The sequence below is a fragment of the Suricata suricatta genome, chromosome 3 (genome assembly GCF_006229205.1).
Source record: "Suricata suricatta isolate VVHF042 chromosome 3, meerkat_22Aug2017_6uvM2_HiC, whole genome shotgun sequence".
Taxonomy (NCBI): domain Eukaryota; kingdom Metazoa; phylum Chordata; class Mammalia; order Carnivora; family Herpestidae; genus Suricata; species Suricata suricatta.
The window spans coordinates 36,284,460-36,300,068 of NC_043702.1; the positions used below are offsets into that span (position 1 = coordinate 36,284,460).

Genomic DNA, 15,609 nt, shown 5'->3' on the forward strand with positions numbered 1-15,609 from the left:
CCAAGAGCAATATACACACTGTATATTAGCCAATTTGGCAATAAATTATATTAAAAACAAAACCAGAAAAACCTGTAACTTTTTGGGGGTCAGAGTAGGGATTTCCCTCAAATACCAAAAGGATTCTGTTGAACTACTGAAGGGGCGCCTGGCTGGCTCAGTCCATTAATCCATTTGGCTCAGATTATGATCTCATGATCGTGAAACTGAGCCCGTTGGGCTCTGAGCAAGGTGTGCAACCTGCTTGGGTTTTTCTCTTCCTCTGCCTCTCCTCCACTCACAGGCGGCCATGCAGGCATGCACTTGCTTGTTCTCCCAAAAAAAAAAAAAAAAGTAAATTAAGGTACTGGGATTGGATCTCATTTGTTATTTTGGGGTTTTTTTTTTTTTTTTTTTGAGAGACAGAGAGCACGAGCAGGGGAGGGTCAAAGAGAGAGGGAGACACAGAATCCGAAGCAGGCTCCAGGCTCTAAGCTCTGAGCTGGCTGTCAGCACAGAGCCCGACCCGGAGCTCGAACCCATGAACCATATCATGCCCTGAGCCGAAGCCAGAAGCCAGACGCTTAACCGACTGAGCCACCCAGATGCCCCTGGATCTCATTTGTAATAGCGACCATCCCCACTGTTTTCTCATCTCACGGGTTTCATTGTTCCTTTAACTCCCTTCAGTCTACCTCTGAGGGAGATGGAAAAATATGAGGACAAAATCCCATCATTCCTACTTGATTTAACCTTAAAAAAAAGTTTTTTAATGTTTTTTTTGAGTGAGAGTCTGAGTGAGGAGCAGAGAGAGGGAGACACAGAATCTGAAACAGGTTCCAGGCTCTGGGGTGTCAGCACACAGCCCAAGATGGGGCCCAAACTTGGGACCGGTGAGACAATGACCTTGGCAGTCGGACGCTTAACCGACTGAGCCACCCAGATGCCCAACCTCTTATTTTTTAAAATGTATTTGAGACAGAGAGAGAGAGACACAGGGAGAGAGACAGAGAGAAAAGGAGGGACAGAGAAAGAGAGAGAGGAGAAGGGCAGAGGGGGAGAGAATCTCAAGCAGGCCCCATGCTCAACACAGAGCCTGATGCATGGCTACCATCATGACCCTGAGATCATGACCTGAGCCAAAATCAAGAGCTGGACACTCCATCCACTGAACCCAGGTGCCACTAATCTCTTATTTTTAAAGCATTTAAAAAAATAAATGATCATTTTCTTACTACTTACTTAAGTGCAGGATATCAGTTGTATTTAACTTTTGGAAATGTAGATTATTGTCAAAATTAGTATTCTGCTTAATTACATTAGGTTCTCACATTTGACATAAAGCTTTTAGTACTACAAAAATAAATGTAAAGAGCAGAAAAATCAAACAAATAAAGCAGTTAGATTCCCAGTCCACATAAAATACCCAGGCATCCCCAAATGTTAAGAGTGAGGCTCCTAATCTTTTAGATGAGTAATCTATCCCTTTAGTGGATTCACTTAGCAGTTAATCTGATTTTATTGTGTATACGACACTAATAATTCCAATTTTTTCTGAAACCACATTTAGATCTTTAGACCATCTCAAATAAGCTGCTAAATGTGCTAAACATCTGTAGTGTCTTAGTTAAAAATTAGCTGCATTCAAGAAACGAAAATCAACTAATTTTACTAAAACATCTGCATAGCATGGAAGAACATCAAGACACCTTTTAACTACACTCAAGAAACATTCTAAAAGTATATAAATAAAATGTAGAATCTGTGCAAATAAAATTATAGGAAGGGTTCAGGGGGAAAACTGTCAACATAGTGGGGCAAAATAACCAGGGAAAAGACAAATTAGTTTTATTATAATGAATTTCACATCAGTTAGTATGTTTAAAACTAGAACATGACTCTTGCTAACAATGTAATAGTGGATTACTTTAAAAAATTTTTTAAAAATATTTTTAAGAGAGAGAGAGAGAGTGAGTGAGCAGCGGAGGGGCAGAGATGGAGGGAGACATGAAATTGAAAGCAGGCTCCAGGCTGAGCTGTCAGCACAGAGCCTGACTCAGGGGTGAATCTCAAGTATCCTGAGATCATGACCTGAGCTGAATTGGACACTTAACCAACTGAGCCACCCAGACACCCCATGTAATCATGATCTGATTTGATAGCAATTTGATTCTGATATTAAAAAGAATTAACTTATTAAGAATTTAACTGAGAAACTGAGAAATGCAAAATTAACACCTCAAGTCAGGGAAAATGTACACACACAAAAGAACTAGGATACTTACAAAAACATAAATTAAGTTGGCTACTTTCCCAAATATGATAGGAGAAAGGGAGTTATAAATAAGCTGATTATAGGAGAAAAATTCATGTAAAGTTTTGACTTTTGAATCTATATTGGATAATCAAAAAAAAAAGTGCAGCCTAATTTCCTTATTGCACAGAACCGTGAGTTTTCTTTTCCTCCTTTCTTAGATGTAATGTATACATCAATCTTTTGTCAGGCTAATTCTCTTAAGTACCATTTATGTACACACATGTGATTTTCAGAATTTTGTAAAGAGTATTAAGGAAAAATGGTACCTGTTTCATTCAGGTCCTGTATCTAGTAGAGCGAGTCCATCTCATGCATGGTACAAGGAGTATGAACAACACCTCAATATGGATCCAAAAGCAAGCCTACAAACCGATGTTTTCTTCTTAGGGTAGTTTTTTTATGATCAACTCCAAACACACAGTACAGGGAAAATGGAATGAGTAAGAAAAAACATACTTTATTTCCCCGTTAACACCAAGTCATAGTATTCAGAATGTGTTCCAATATACTTAGCCAGATCACCAATCCCAGCCACGGCCTTAGTTCAAAGGTTTACTAAGAAAATAATCAAGCAACAGAAATCCATTGTGAGACACCGTCTAGAGAGAACAGCTACATTGCTATATATAATTTATTAACTTAGTAGTTTAGTCTCTCAATATTGTAGCAAGTTTGTGTAAAAAATTACTATTCCCATTGGTTTATAGTGACATTAATATAAATGCATTATTTCAAAGTCAACATTGCTTTCACTATGAACGTAAAACTTCTTAAAAAGATAGTTAGTTGTGGGTAAAGTAACGACTGGCTGCTGGGATAGCACTATTCAAGGCCAAATACATGGCCAGGCTTGGAAATGCGTAAATATATATACACACTCAGTTTGCTACTACTTCCTACATTTCTGCTGTATGTCCTTTGTTGTGTAATATGGTAGAAATTACTTCCACAAGTTTGAAAAAAAAAAATCAAGATGAATACATTTTCATCTTCATTTCAAAATAACCCTTTTAAATGAAAAAGTTCTCAATTGTTAACTTTGTTCAAGAGATAGACTTAAATATTTCCTTCACTACGTGTATAATCTTTTTGCCTTTAGTGCCTCATCACAGCCAGCTTAGCAATAAGACCTCCAGTGCTTTGTTAAAAATTGCATTCAGTAGATTATAAAGTTGTAAAATCTGCAGTTGAATCTTTCATAAGATACTGAATTATAACAAAGTCCAAAAAATGTACGACCATTTATCAACACCCTTGGAAGCTGTGAATTTTGCAAAAAGACTAATGTGTGCATATAGTTCAAACATTACCTTTGTGGGGAAGGGATGTAAAATAAATACTATAATATTTTTAAATTCTTTAAATGTTTCTTAGATGGCTAGATGAAAAGATTAATATTACTAACAGGAAGAATCAAACTATTTTAAAGAATGCTTTCTAAGTAATTAGAACAATTTTGCAAAACAAAGATAAGCAAGAGTCTATGCCAATCCACCTTTCCTGTAGTGTAATGTAACTGCTAATATGAGGTATAATCTGTAAGCAACTAAACCAAATATAAATAGGTATAAGCCACTAACTCACAGTCTGGTGCAAAGCTTCTCAGCTACTGTGGTTTGGGGGAGGAATCAAGGAAATGAGGAGGGCAGGGCAGGTTTCCAGTGGGAACATTATTTACATGCCTTGTCATCATCATCATCTTGTATCTAACTAACAGTCCACTGCTGCAGAAAGGCAAATCCTTTGCAAGTATGCTGGTCTAGAATATACTCTGTGTAGCACAGTAAGATTACTTAGGTATTACTAATACTTCATTTGCATTCATATTTGGATTATACACATAATCATATATGTGTATCAAAAACTATAACCAGAATTTGAAAACACTTTCCTCTCACTTTTGAAAAGTTAACAGTTAGGACTGAACAATGTACTACAGGATTTTCTAGAGTATCTAAACTAGGGGTAGAACCAAAGGAAAATATTAATATTTCTTTAGTAAATGGCTTGTGCGAAACCTCAAGCTCACTCATCATTTCATAGACGGGTTTATCTGATGAGGATTGTGATCCAATGATTGTTTAGCAGCAATTTTACCAAACTGTAAATTCTTTTATTAACAGGCATTATAAACAGATAATACTAATCTTATTTAAAAACCATGAGTGCCACACTGGTGAATATACAGCTCATGAATAACTTAAAAAGTATTTCCCATTTTAAAAGGCAACACTCAGCATACAAAAACCTATACTAAACAAAGAAACTATAATATGGATACATGATTGATGTGTCTAAACGATATATATACAGTACATAATTATTGTTAATTATGTGATCAGTACATTTTTTTCTATAATATTCCCTTCATGCTTCACTTTCCCCAGAAACTGAATTCTGAACTTCCTCTTCTAAAATTGGTACGATGAGGTTATCCTTGGACATCAAATTATATTTCATCACAAATTTGGTAAACCGGTGACACAAAAATGTTTCATTCTGTAGAGAGAAGAAAAAAAGATATTTTACTATTCAAAACCAAAAAAACCTAGATAATATATCAATGCACATTGTTATTCTGATAAGAATGCATCAGGGTAATTAGTGAAATATACTTACTTCATATTCATCAAATATCTGCCGATGATGAAAATAAGCATGTGAAAATATTCTGTAAATCCTACGGCATACTGATCCTAGTTTTGCTACAGAGGATTCCTTTATGCTAACCCTAGAAACAGGAAAGAAATCAAGATTCATAGAGCTGGATATATCTTAGAACAAAGTTGTGTAATCTTCTCAATTCACAAGTGTGGAAACTTAAACCTCAGGGGAAAAGATGACCAGTGCAAGGTCACAGGTGCTGCTAAGTGGCAAGAGCAGGAGGCAGACCCCTGTTTTTTACTCCAGGGCCAGTGCTCCTTCTACACAACCAGAGTGCCTAAGGTATTCAGTGTTGTAAGTTTTGAGACTTCGTTAAAGTTCAATGCAATTAAATCCCCAACAAATCAAAATTTACTAAAACATAACATTTACAACATTAACACTTTGTCCACTACAGATGATTAAAACTACTAAAAGGAATTATTGCTTTATTCTACAGAATGTGATTTTTTTCCAATACAAAATGCTTGCATATTTTTGTTATTAAAAATGTATACAGGATACTGAAGCAAAAAGTAGTATTTTTTAACATATTTTACATGAGCTCTTTGAAGTTGATATGGGGAAGGAAGGGGGGAATCTCCAAATCTATCCATCTGATAACAAGTATCTTAACAGAATAAAAGGCCAGTTAACACACTTCACCAATAATATATTACAATATGCAGAGGCTTCTTCCCAGTTCTAAAAATCTGTAAGCAAGGATAAGGAATCCTTCAAAACCCAGCAGTCCAACAGGAAATTCTGCTCTTCAGGCATGCTGTATAAGAGAAGGCTAGCTCTATCACAGAGGTTCAAAGAAGTTAAGTGTGTAAATACGACAACTCTAACGCAGGAGAGGGAGCGCCCTGCAGAACAATGCACAGCAGCAGGAACTACCCTTGACTAGATGGGCCTGTGAGCTTTCCGGGCCAAGTCCTGCTGCTTTGAGCTTAACCACAACCTTAATTTCAAAATTTGAGTAATTCTAAACTAACTAAATATACAACAGCTAAAAAACAAAAACAAAAACCCACAATTCATTAAATAGCAATCTAGTTTGTTTTAATAAAAACATCAATCTTTTAAATTAAATCCAGAAAGTTTAACACCATGTTTACAAGTTTTATTTACCTGCTGGGAAAATATTTATTGCTATTCAGAAGACATGCAGCACCATCAAGTGTGTGTCTAGTATAGTCTATTGCAGGACACTATAAAGGAAAGGATATAAAAAGTGCATCAACATAGAGCTCTACCTCTTACATGAGGTCTATTATGATATACTTGTCTTATCTGAAAAACACGAGCAGGTTTGAAGAAAAACATAATATCAGAATGACTGTAAATTTCACTGTTACAACAAATAAAGCTACATTTAAAAAGTAAATCAAGTAAAACTAATTTTAGTGATATAATTTATTTATCTCTATACACCCCAAATTATGTCAACATATAATTGATATAAAAATTATTAATGAACTTCTTTGGGGTATTTAAAAATTAACATGTAATTCTCATACCATAAAATTTCTCTTTCTTAAAATGTTTACTGCTTTTGGTGGAGGGGGAGGGGAAGGAGGGAAGGGGGAGAGAGAGAGAAAGAGAAAAGAGAAAGAGAGAATCCAAATCCCAAGCAGACTCCACACTGAGCCCTGATGTAGGACTTGGTATCACAACCTAAGAGGACTCAACCAACTGAACCACCCAGGCACCCTGGCAAAATTTCTTTTAAAATGTACAACTTAGGGGCACTTGGGGTGGCTCAGTCAGTTAAGTATCTGACTTCAATTCAAGTCATGACCTCGTGGTTCATGAGTTCAAGACCCACATTGGGCTCTGTGCTGAAAGCTTGGAGCCTGGAGCCTACTTTGGATTCTGTGTCTCCCTCTCTTTCTCTCTAACCCTCCCCCATACACGTTCTGTCCCTCTCTCTCTAGACAATAAATACTTAAAAATAAAATAAAATGTACAACTCAGAAGTTTTTAGTATATTTACAGATTTATGCAACCATCATCAATTATATTTCTGAACATTTTCATCACCCCAAAAAGAAACCCAGTTATCAATTAGCAGCCACTTCTCATTCTCTCCTCCCCCTAACATGAAGCAACAATTAATCTACTTTCTATCTTCCACGGATTTGCCTATTCTGGGTATTTTCTAAAAATGGAATACTATGTGGCCTTTTCTGTCACTCAGCATGTTTTCAAGGCTCACCCACAGTGCAGCATATTTCTTTTTTTTTAATTCAAAATGTTTTTAAACTTTGTTTTTAGTATATACAAAAATGCTGTAATCCCTTACAGACTTCATTCTTTTCTATGGCTGAACACTTTTCCATTGTGTGCATGTATCACATTCTGTTTATTGATCTTCAGTCGATGAAAATTTGGTCGTTTCCATGGTTAGCTATCATGAATAATGTGACTATGTCAGTGTACAAGTTTTGTATGGACAGATGTTCTCCTTGCTTTTAGGTATATACCTAATAGTGGAGTTACCATGTCATGGTAACTATACTTATCATTTTAAGGAACTTCCAAACTGTTTCCCAAAGTGGCTACAGTATTTTATAGTCCTATCAGCACTGTATGACGATGCTCCCTTCTCCACATCCTGGCCAACTCTTGTAATTATCTTTTATACTTTCATTATTCTAGTGGGTACAGTGTATGCCATTGTGGGGCATGTCTTTACTTTTTCCATTTAAAAAAATGTGGTAAAATATATTTAAGATGATTTTTGCTATTTCAAACTTTTAAAAAAATGTTTATTTTGAGAGAGAGTGTGGGGGGGAGGGGAAGGGACAGAGATAGTGGGAGACACAAAATCCCAAGCAGGCTCCATGCTGACAGCGGAGAGCCTGATGTAGGGCACGAATTCATTGAACCATGGGATCATGACCCAAGCTAAAGTCACTTCACTTCAACTGAGCCACCCCCAACTGGTGTCCCCTCCTTCATCTCAACCTTTTTTAGACGTACAACTCAATGGCACTAATTACATTCACAACTGTGCAACCATCACCACTATGTGTTTCCAACCAACGGTTTTTTGTCATCCCAAGCAGAAACTCTATAAACTATTAAGCATTAATGTCACATGTCCACTATCCCCTAACCCCTGGCAACCTCTAATGTACGGTCTACATCTATGAATTTGTTCTTTATAGATATTTCATGTAAGTGGAATCAGGTAATATCTGTCTTTTTGTGTCTGGCTTATTTCACTCAGCAAAATGTCCTCAAGGTTCAATAACACTGTAGCATGTTATCAGAACTTCTCTTTTACGGCTGAATGATATTCCATTCTATACATTCCATTTATCCACTCTCATTGTGGTTTTGATCAGTAATGATGTTGAGCATCTTTTCATGCGCTTATTGACCATTTATCTGCTTCAGAGAAATGTCTATTCAAATCCTTTGATCATTTTTAACTGGGTAATCTTTATTTTTTTAAGTTTATTTATTTGAGAGTGAGCATGTGCATAAGTACACACAAGTAAGAGAGGGGTAGCGAGAGGGGAAGAAAGAAGACAATCCCAAGCAGGCTCCATGCTATCAGTACAGAGCCTGACACAGGGCTCGAACTCACAAACCATGAGATCATGACCTAAGCCAAAATCAAGAGTTGGATGCTTAAGTGACTGAGCCACCCAGGTGCCCCAATTGTGTAGTCTTTTTTAATTGCTGAGTTGCAATAGTTATGTATCTGGATATCAGACCCTTATCAGAGATATGATTTATAAATATATTTTCTCCCATTCTGTAGACTGTCTTTTCACTTTCTTGACAGTGTCCTTTGAAGCAAAAATTTTTTTAATTTTGATAAAATCTGAATATTTTCTTCTATTGCTTGTGTTTTTGGAGTCATATTTAAGAAATTATTGCCTAGTCCAAGATCTTGAAGATTTACACATATGTTTTTTTTCTAAGAGTTTTCTAATTCTAGTTGTTATATTTAGGTTTTTGAACCATTTTGAGCTAATTTTTGAATAAGGTGTGAGGCAGGAGTCTAATTTCATTCTTTTGTATATAGATATCCAGTTTTCTCTTAATAAGGTATTTGATGTTGTCTTTCTGTACTCTTTGAAATGGGTATTTTATTTCATACTTTGAGCACATCTCAGTTTGGACTTCCCAACATTAAATGCTCTGTAGCTGCGCATGGTTCACGACTGCTGCTGTATCAGACAGCATAAACATAGATCTTTGATTGGTTTCTGGAAAAAAAAACTTTTTTGGAGTTGGGGGAAGTTTTACCTTGTTTTAGCTGCTTCCCTCATCTCTCTCCAATTAACTCTCAGTTAACTAATCCTATATTTCTATCATTTGTAACAGCAAAAAGTTAGCAAATATATAAAATTATAAAATAAGTAATTTGTTCACAAGCTTTTATAAATTCTATTTTACCAAATATATATTTATAATGTTACTGTCTGCATGTGACTGAAAGGACTAGTAGATGGTAACAAGTTATAACCTTTGTCACTTACCATCAATATGTACAATTAACTCTATTTGTTGCAATGACTCTTTAATTCTCAAGAACACTGCGTAAATCATCATTGGTGCCGAGTACCCTGCCTCTTCCCCTTTAGAATCCTCCTCGTTCTTTAAACCCATAAGAGCACTTTCTTAGTTCCTAATTTGTTAGTTGCTATTATTTCCTGACTGCACAATTTTCCAAGAGTTCAGAAAGTATCAAGTACTTTTCAAGAAAGTATTTTCTTTTGTATTTTTATAGAAATCCCTTTACATACAAATACCACTTGAAAATTCCACCGTCATTCATCTTCCCTTGACACAATTCAGTGGAGCTAGTCTTCAGCAAACAACGTTACATTTTAAGACTCATTCACAGGAACCTAATGCTGATGATCATCCTATCTTACATTTAATATTAATCAAGAAAAAAGGAGATATGACAATAACAGTCTATATAAATCCCAAAGTACATCACAAACTGGGTATCTTTTCCACTCTCAAGTGAGAATTATGCATTTTTACTATTTGCCAAAATGAAACTTTCTTGATTCAGTTTCCTAATTGCAATTATCAGATAATTCACTATACTATATGTAGCCAATTTCAATAACCTATCAGTGAAACTGCTATGGAGATTTTCCCAGATATAAAATGATACACAGCCTTAATATTGCTTCAATTAACTAACACAAAAAAAGTAACACCCTGAATGAAATCAGTCATCCAAATAAGTACTATTTTCTTAGGTACCAGATACTCCTTATTTTGGAGAACTTCATTTCAAATAAAAGAACATCAGATGTTAATTTTGCAACTAGAAAGTCACTTGTCTGGGGTGCCTGGGTGGCTCAGTCGGTTGAGCGTCTGGCTTCACCTCAGGTCATGATCTCACGGTTCGTGGGTTTGCGCCCTGCATTGGGCTCTGTGCTGACAACTAGCCCAGAGCCTGAAGCCTACTTCAGATTCTGTGTCTCTCTCTCTCTCTGACCCTCCCCTGCTCACACTGTCTCTCTCTGTCTCTCAAAAAGTAAATAAAAGACATTTAAAAAAAAAAGAATAAAAAAAAAAAGTCACTTGTCTTTAAGCCTTAGAACTCTATCAATAAAATGATCATTTGAGTCTATAATTATGCAGAATTGGTCTAACCCCAATTATTTTCAATAAGTTTTGGTATCAAAGAAAAAAGTATTATGGATTAAAAGTGAATGCAGGGGCGCCTGGGTGGCTCAGTTGGTTAAGCGCCGGCTTCGGCTCAGGTCATGATCTCACGTTTCGTGGGTTCAAGGCCCGCATCGGGTTCTGTGCTGACAGCTAGCTCAGAGCCTGGGAGCCTGCTCCAGCTTCTGTGTCTCCATCTCTCTCTGACCCTCCCCTGCTCATGCTGTCTCTCTCTGTCTCTCAAAAATAAATAAAAGACATAAAAAAAAATTTTACAAAAAAAAAGTGAATGCAGATCAAGGAAAAATGCAATGTGTAGTTTAAACAAACTAACTAATTTTTTAGATAACTAAGGAAAACTGAATATGTACTGGATATTAGATAATATGAAGGAATTACTTGTAACTAAAAATGTTTTATAAACAATTGCTACTTCCTATCTCTCACCATGATAAAAATTAAATGAGGAGAAAACAACCTGAGTAACTTTTTCAACGTGGGACGAGTTATGGAGAGGAAAATCATTATGGTGGATTTCAAATAAACAGTAAGAAATATAAGGGGTGCCTGGGTGGCTCAACTGGTTAAGTGTCCGACTCTTGGTTTTGGCTCAGGTCACGATCTGACCGTCCGTGAGATCAAGCCCCGCAACGAGCTCTGTGCTGACAGCGCAGAATCTGCTTAGGATCCTCTTTCCCCCTCTCTGCCCCTCCGCTGTTCACACCACTCTCTCTCTCTCAAAATAAATAAACTTTAAAAAAAAGGGCGCCTGGGTGGCTCAGTCGGTTAAGCCTCCAACTTCGGCTCAGGTCAGATCTCACGTTTGTGGGTTCGAGTCCCGTGTCAGGCTCTGTGCTGACAGCTAGCTCAGAGCCTGGAGCCTGCTTCCGGTTCTGTGTCTCCTTCTCTCTCTGCCCCTCCCCCTCTCATGCTCTATCTCTCTCTGTATCAAAAATAAATAAAACATTAAAAAAATTAAAAAAAAAAAGAACTATTAGGGCGCCTGGGTGGCTCAGTCGGTTAAGTGGCCAACTTCGGCTTAGGTCATGATCTCGCAGTTCGTGAAGTCAAGCCTTGCTTCAGGCTCCGTGCTGACAGCTCAGAGCCAGGAGCCTGCTTCAGAGTCCGTGTCTCCTTCTCTTTCTGCCCTTCTCCTGCTCATGCTCTGTCTCTCAAAAATAAAATAAAACATTAAAAAAAAAGAAATATTTTAAAAAGTAGGGAAAAAATACTGACCTATAAAGTTAAAAAGCCCAAAAGCAACACTTCTCTAATAGAGAACATATCAATTTGTAATCAACTTGTAACTTTAGGTAGTTATTCCTATCTAAAGAAATTATGGGGCACCTGGGTGGCTCAGTCAGTTGAGCACCAGACTCTTGAGTTCAGCTCAGATTATGATCTCATGGTTCATGGGACTGACCCCCTACATTGGGCATGGAATCTGTTTGGGATTCTCTCTCTGCTCCTTCCCCCTGCACATGCGCTCTCATTTTTTAAAAAAATGTAACTAAGCCAAAAAACTACACATGTGTATCTCATCCATTATATATTAGGTATCAGCAGGACGAATCATTAGGATAATATCATTAGCCCATGATATTATCCAATTTTGAAAAATAATAATCATAAATCCTAAAATAGCACTGTGTCAATAAACTTAAAGAACTCTAAACCAAATAGCAAAATGAAGAGTGAACTAACACTAAAAATTTATTGACAACTCTCTTGGAAGAGGTATAGGTTATGATGATTTTATTAGTCATTCTATTTCATAATGTCTCACCTCTTTTGGAGTCTTATGGGCTGCACAAAGAAAAATCCATTGTTCAGTTGCTGTCATCTGAGTACATGTATCTGGATGGCATTCACTCTGTTAGAAATAGTTATATTTCTTAATATGTAAAAACAATGAGAAAGTTTATCATTTGGGTTACTACACTCCCATGTAAAACTACAGAATAATTAGAAATGTTGGTTAAGTCTTTAGAAGCACCTAAAGTTACAAAAACAAAAAAATCAGAACTTTCAATAATAGTTTTAACTTAAAGAAAATATTACCTGAAGTTTGACTGCAAGTCCATTTAGTTCAAGACAGAATTGCCTAAAAATGCAAATATATAAATGAAAAATCTCATCCATTCTCCACATTATCTCTAGAATACTAATTGTAAGAACAGAATCCCATCAGTACCATCCTTCCTTTCTTGTCACCATTGTCAATACCATCTGAATTTACATGGCATATTTCATTCAAAGGCATATAGATTACTCAGCAAAACCCAAAACAACCCTGATAGAATAATGTTCAATATCAACCTTCAGTGAGCTGATCATAATTATGCACTGGGAATTGGTATAATTTTTCTGAAATTGGAAACAGTTACCAAAATGCTTAGGAAGTATGTAAATTTTTTTACTAAGTCACTCTCCTAAAAATCTATTCTAATAATCATAATTGCATGCAGATAAATGTACAAACATGTTCACAGAAAATATAAAAATGTTTGAATCATTCCAAATAATCAGCAATTGCAAATCAGTTGGTATATACATAAACAAAGGATATATATTTATATTCACAATAAGATTCCGGTTGTGTTAAATATCATGTATTTAGGGGCACCTGGGAGGCTCACTTGGTTAAGCGGCCGACTTCAGCTCAGGTCATGATCTCTCGGTTTGTGGGTTCAAGCCCTGTATCGGGCTCTGTGCTGACAGCTCAGAGCCTGGAGCCTGCTTTGGGTTCTGTGTCTCCCTCTTTCTCTGACCCTCCCCTGCTCACACTCTGTGTCTCTCTCTCTCAAAAATAAATAAATAAACGTTAAAAATTAAAAATATATCATGTATTTATCTAATACAAATGTATATAAAGAAAAAAACTAGATGTTTTAAGTATCTTTACATTTTACAAGTTTTGTTCTGATTACAAACAACATGCTCCTTATGAAAACTTTAAATATGATCAAATATATAATGTACAATAAGGTCCTTCATAATTCCACCACCTCTTCCCAAAAGTTATTATTTACATGCAAATTTGATTTTCTATGCAAAGATTAAAATATATTGGGATCATATCATACACAATTTTTTAACTTGCTTTTTGGTCACTTAATAGATTGTACACATTTTTTCATGATATACTCTTCTTCTAAAACTGCCAAATAGAATTATAAAGCCTAGAACAATTCTTGGAACATAGTAAATGTTCAAAATACATTTTTTAATAAATGAAGAATGGAGGAAATTGCATAACATAGAGATCAACATTTTTAGACAAACTTGTTATTTTATATGAAAAGACCATTAATCCTCTATGTCACTAAGATAGCTTACTTTAATAGCAGTCAAAATACTGAATGCATTCCCTCTAAAAATCTTACCAAATTAGTTAACCACTATTATGTTTCCCCAACAAATGAGAACAGTCTGGTTCCCTAAAAATGCAAAGCTAAAACCTACTCAGAAGATAAAAGAGAGTTCCAAAAGGGGGGGGGAACCCCATACATGCATGAAAGAAAAACTATAGAAGAAAGCAAATAAAGAGTAAAATTTTCAGTTGTCTGTAAGTGTATTTCCTTTCCAGATTCCTAACAATAATGCTGTTCTTAGTTCACAAAAATAACACTATTTCTGAATCACCACATCACCCTCTACTGCCCCATATCTACAGGCTGCATGCCAAGTTTTCGAGTTGTTTTCCACTAACTGGTAATAAAGACAGGTGGTGAAAAATAAATTTCCCATCTAGTTTAACTCACGTATGGCCAAAAGCAAAATTACGCTGATTAGGCAGTGTTTATGGGGACAATCTGTGGCACACAGTGCAAATCTAATAGCTTCCAGTTAATTCAGTATAGGGCTAACTTGTATAGTTCTGCAGCTGAAGAGACAAGGTAGAGCTGAAATCTAGCCTAGACTCTAATCTCTAAACCATGCATCCTGGCATAGCATTGCATCCACTAAGAAGGGGCATCTCTTCCAATTACAAAGGTTCCATATGGGCTAGTGTGAGATTTGAATGAAATCCCATTAACATAATATAATCAACTATATTACCCAATAAAAGCAAGTATTAAGCCTCAAATCAATTACATCAAGCATTTGCAAAAAATCAAAAACCTACTTTTGAAATTCTTGATCAACTATAAAGATGTATACACTATGATGAAGATACAAAAGAATATATATGTAATATTTAATGCATAAGTACAAAACCAAAATAAAGTGGCTAATATTCAGGGAAAAAAGTAAAAACAACAGCTCCAGGACAAATGGAATATGCATCAGAAAGATTATATATAAGTTTTGTATATTGCATATTTTATAATCTAATTAAATATGGAAGAAAAGGTTTTCTTAGATCTGGCATTAACATCTTATATACTATAAAATCAGCCCTAGCTTGTTAGGAATTATGCATGTAGTGAAAAAAAATCCCCACTAATTTTCATCATTAATCCTAACAGGTAAGTAAATCAGTAAATCATTATTTTCCAAGCTGATTAAAATAAGGCAGAGGGGGGCACCAGGGTGGCTCAGTTGGTTAAGTGTCCAACTTCGGCTCAGGTCATGATCTTATAGTCCATGAGTTCAAGCCCCAAGTCAGGCATTGTGCTGACAGCTCACAGCCAGGAGCCTCCTTCAGATTCTGTGACTCCCTCTCTCTGTCCCTCCCCTGCTCACAATGTCTCTATCCCTCAAAAATAAATAAACATTAAAAAAAATCTTTTTAATACAAAATAAAATTTAAAAAATTTAATATACATTAAAAGTGCTATTTTGTTTTATAAGAATGGGAAAATATGTGTTTTCATACTTTCAATATGCATTGTGATGAGTTTTTAAATAACTATGTCAGGGGAACCCAGCTGGCTCAGTCCTTCAAGCATGCGACTCTTGATCTCAGGGGCTGTGTGTTTCAGCCCCATGCTGGGTGTAGAAATTACTTAAAAATAAAATCTTTTAAAAAACTAGATCAAGGAGTCAAGTGATTTGTCCAAGAAACCAGCAGA

The 15,609-nt window shown here is 35.9% G+C and overlaps 1 protein-coding gene across 2 annotated transcripts in view; it reads right to left on the reverse strand.

Annotated features, from left to right (window-relative positions):
* Window positions 1-2,733: 2,733 nt before the first annotated feature.
* Window positions 2,734-15,609, reverse strand: part of LOC115287575 (MOB-like protein phocein) — a 42,747-nt gene continuing 29,871 nt past the window's right edge. For both annotated transcript variants that reach the window (XM_029934154.1, XM_029934153.1), the window contains 5 exons: window positions 12,653-12,695; window positions 12,378-12,464; window positions 6,074-6,153; window positions 4,916-5,027; window positions 2,734-4,795 (listed from right to left, as the gene is read on the reverse strand). In XM_029934154.1, coding sequence (XP_029790014.1) covers window positions 4,664-4,795; window positions 4,916-5,027; window positions 6,074-6,153; window positions 12,378-12,464; window positions 12,653-12,695 — 454 coding nt within the window. In that variant the 3' untranslated portion in view covers window positions 2,734-4,663. The remainder of the gene's footprint in view (window positions 4,796-4,915; window positions 5,028-6,073; window positions 6,154-12,377; window positions 12,465-12,652; window positions 12,696-15,609) is intronic.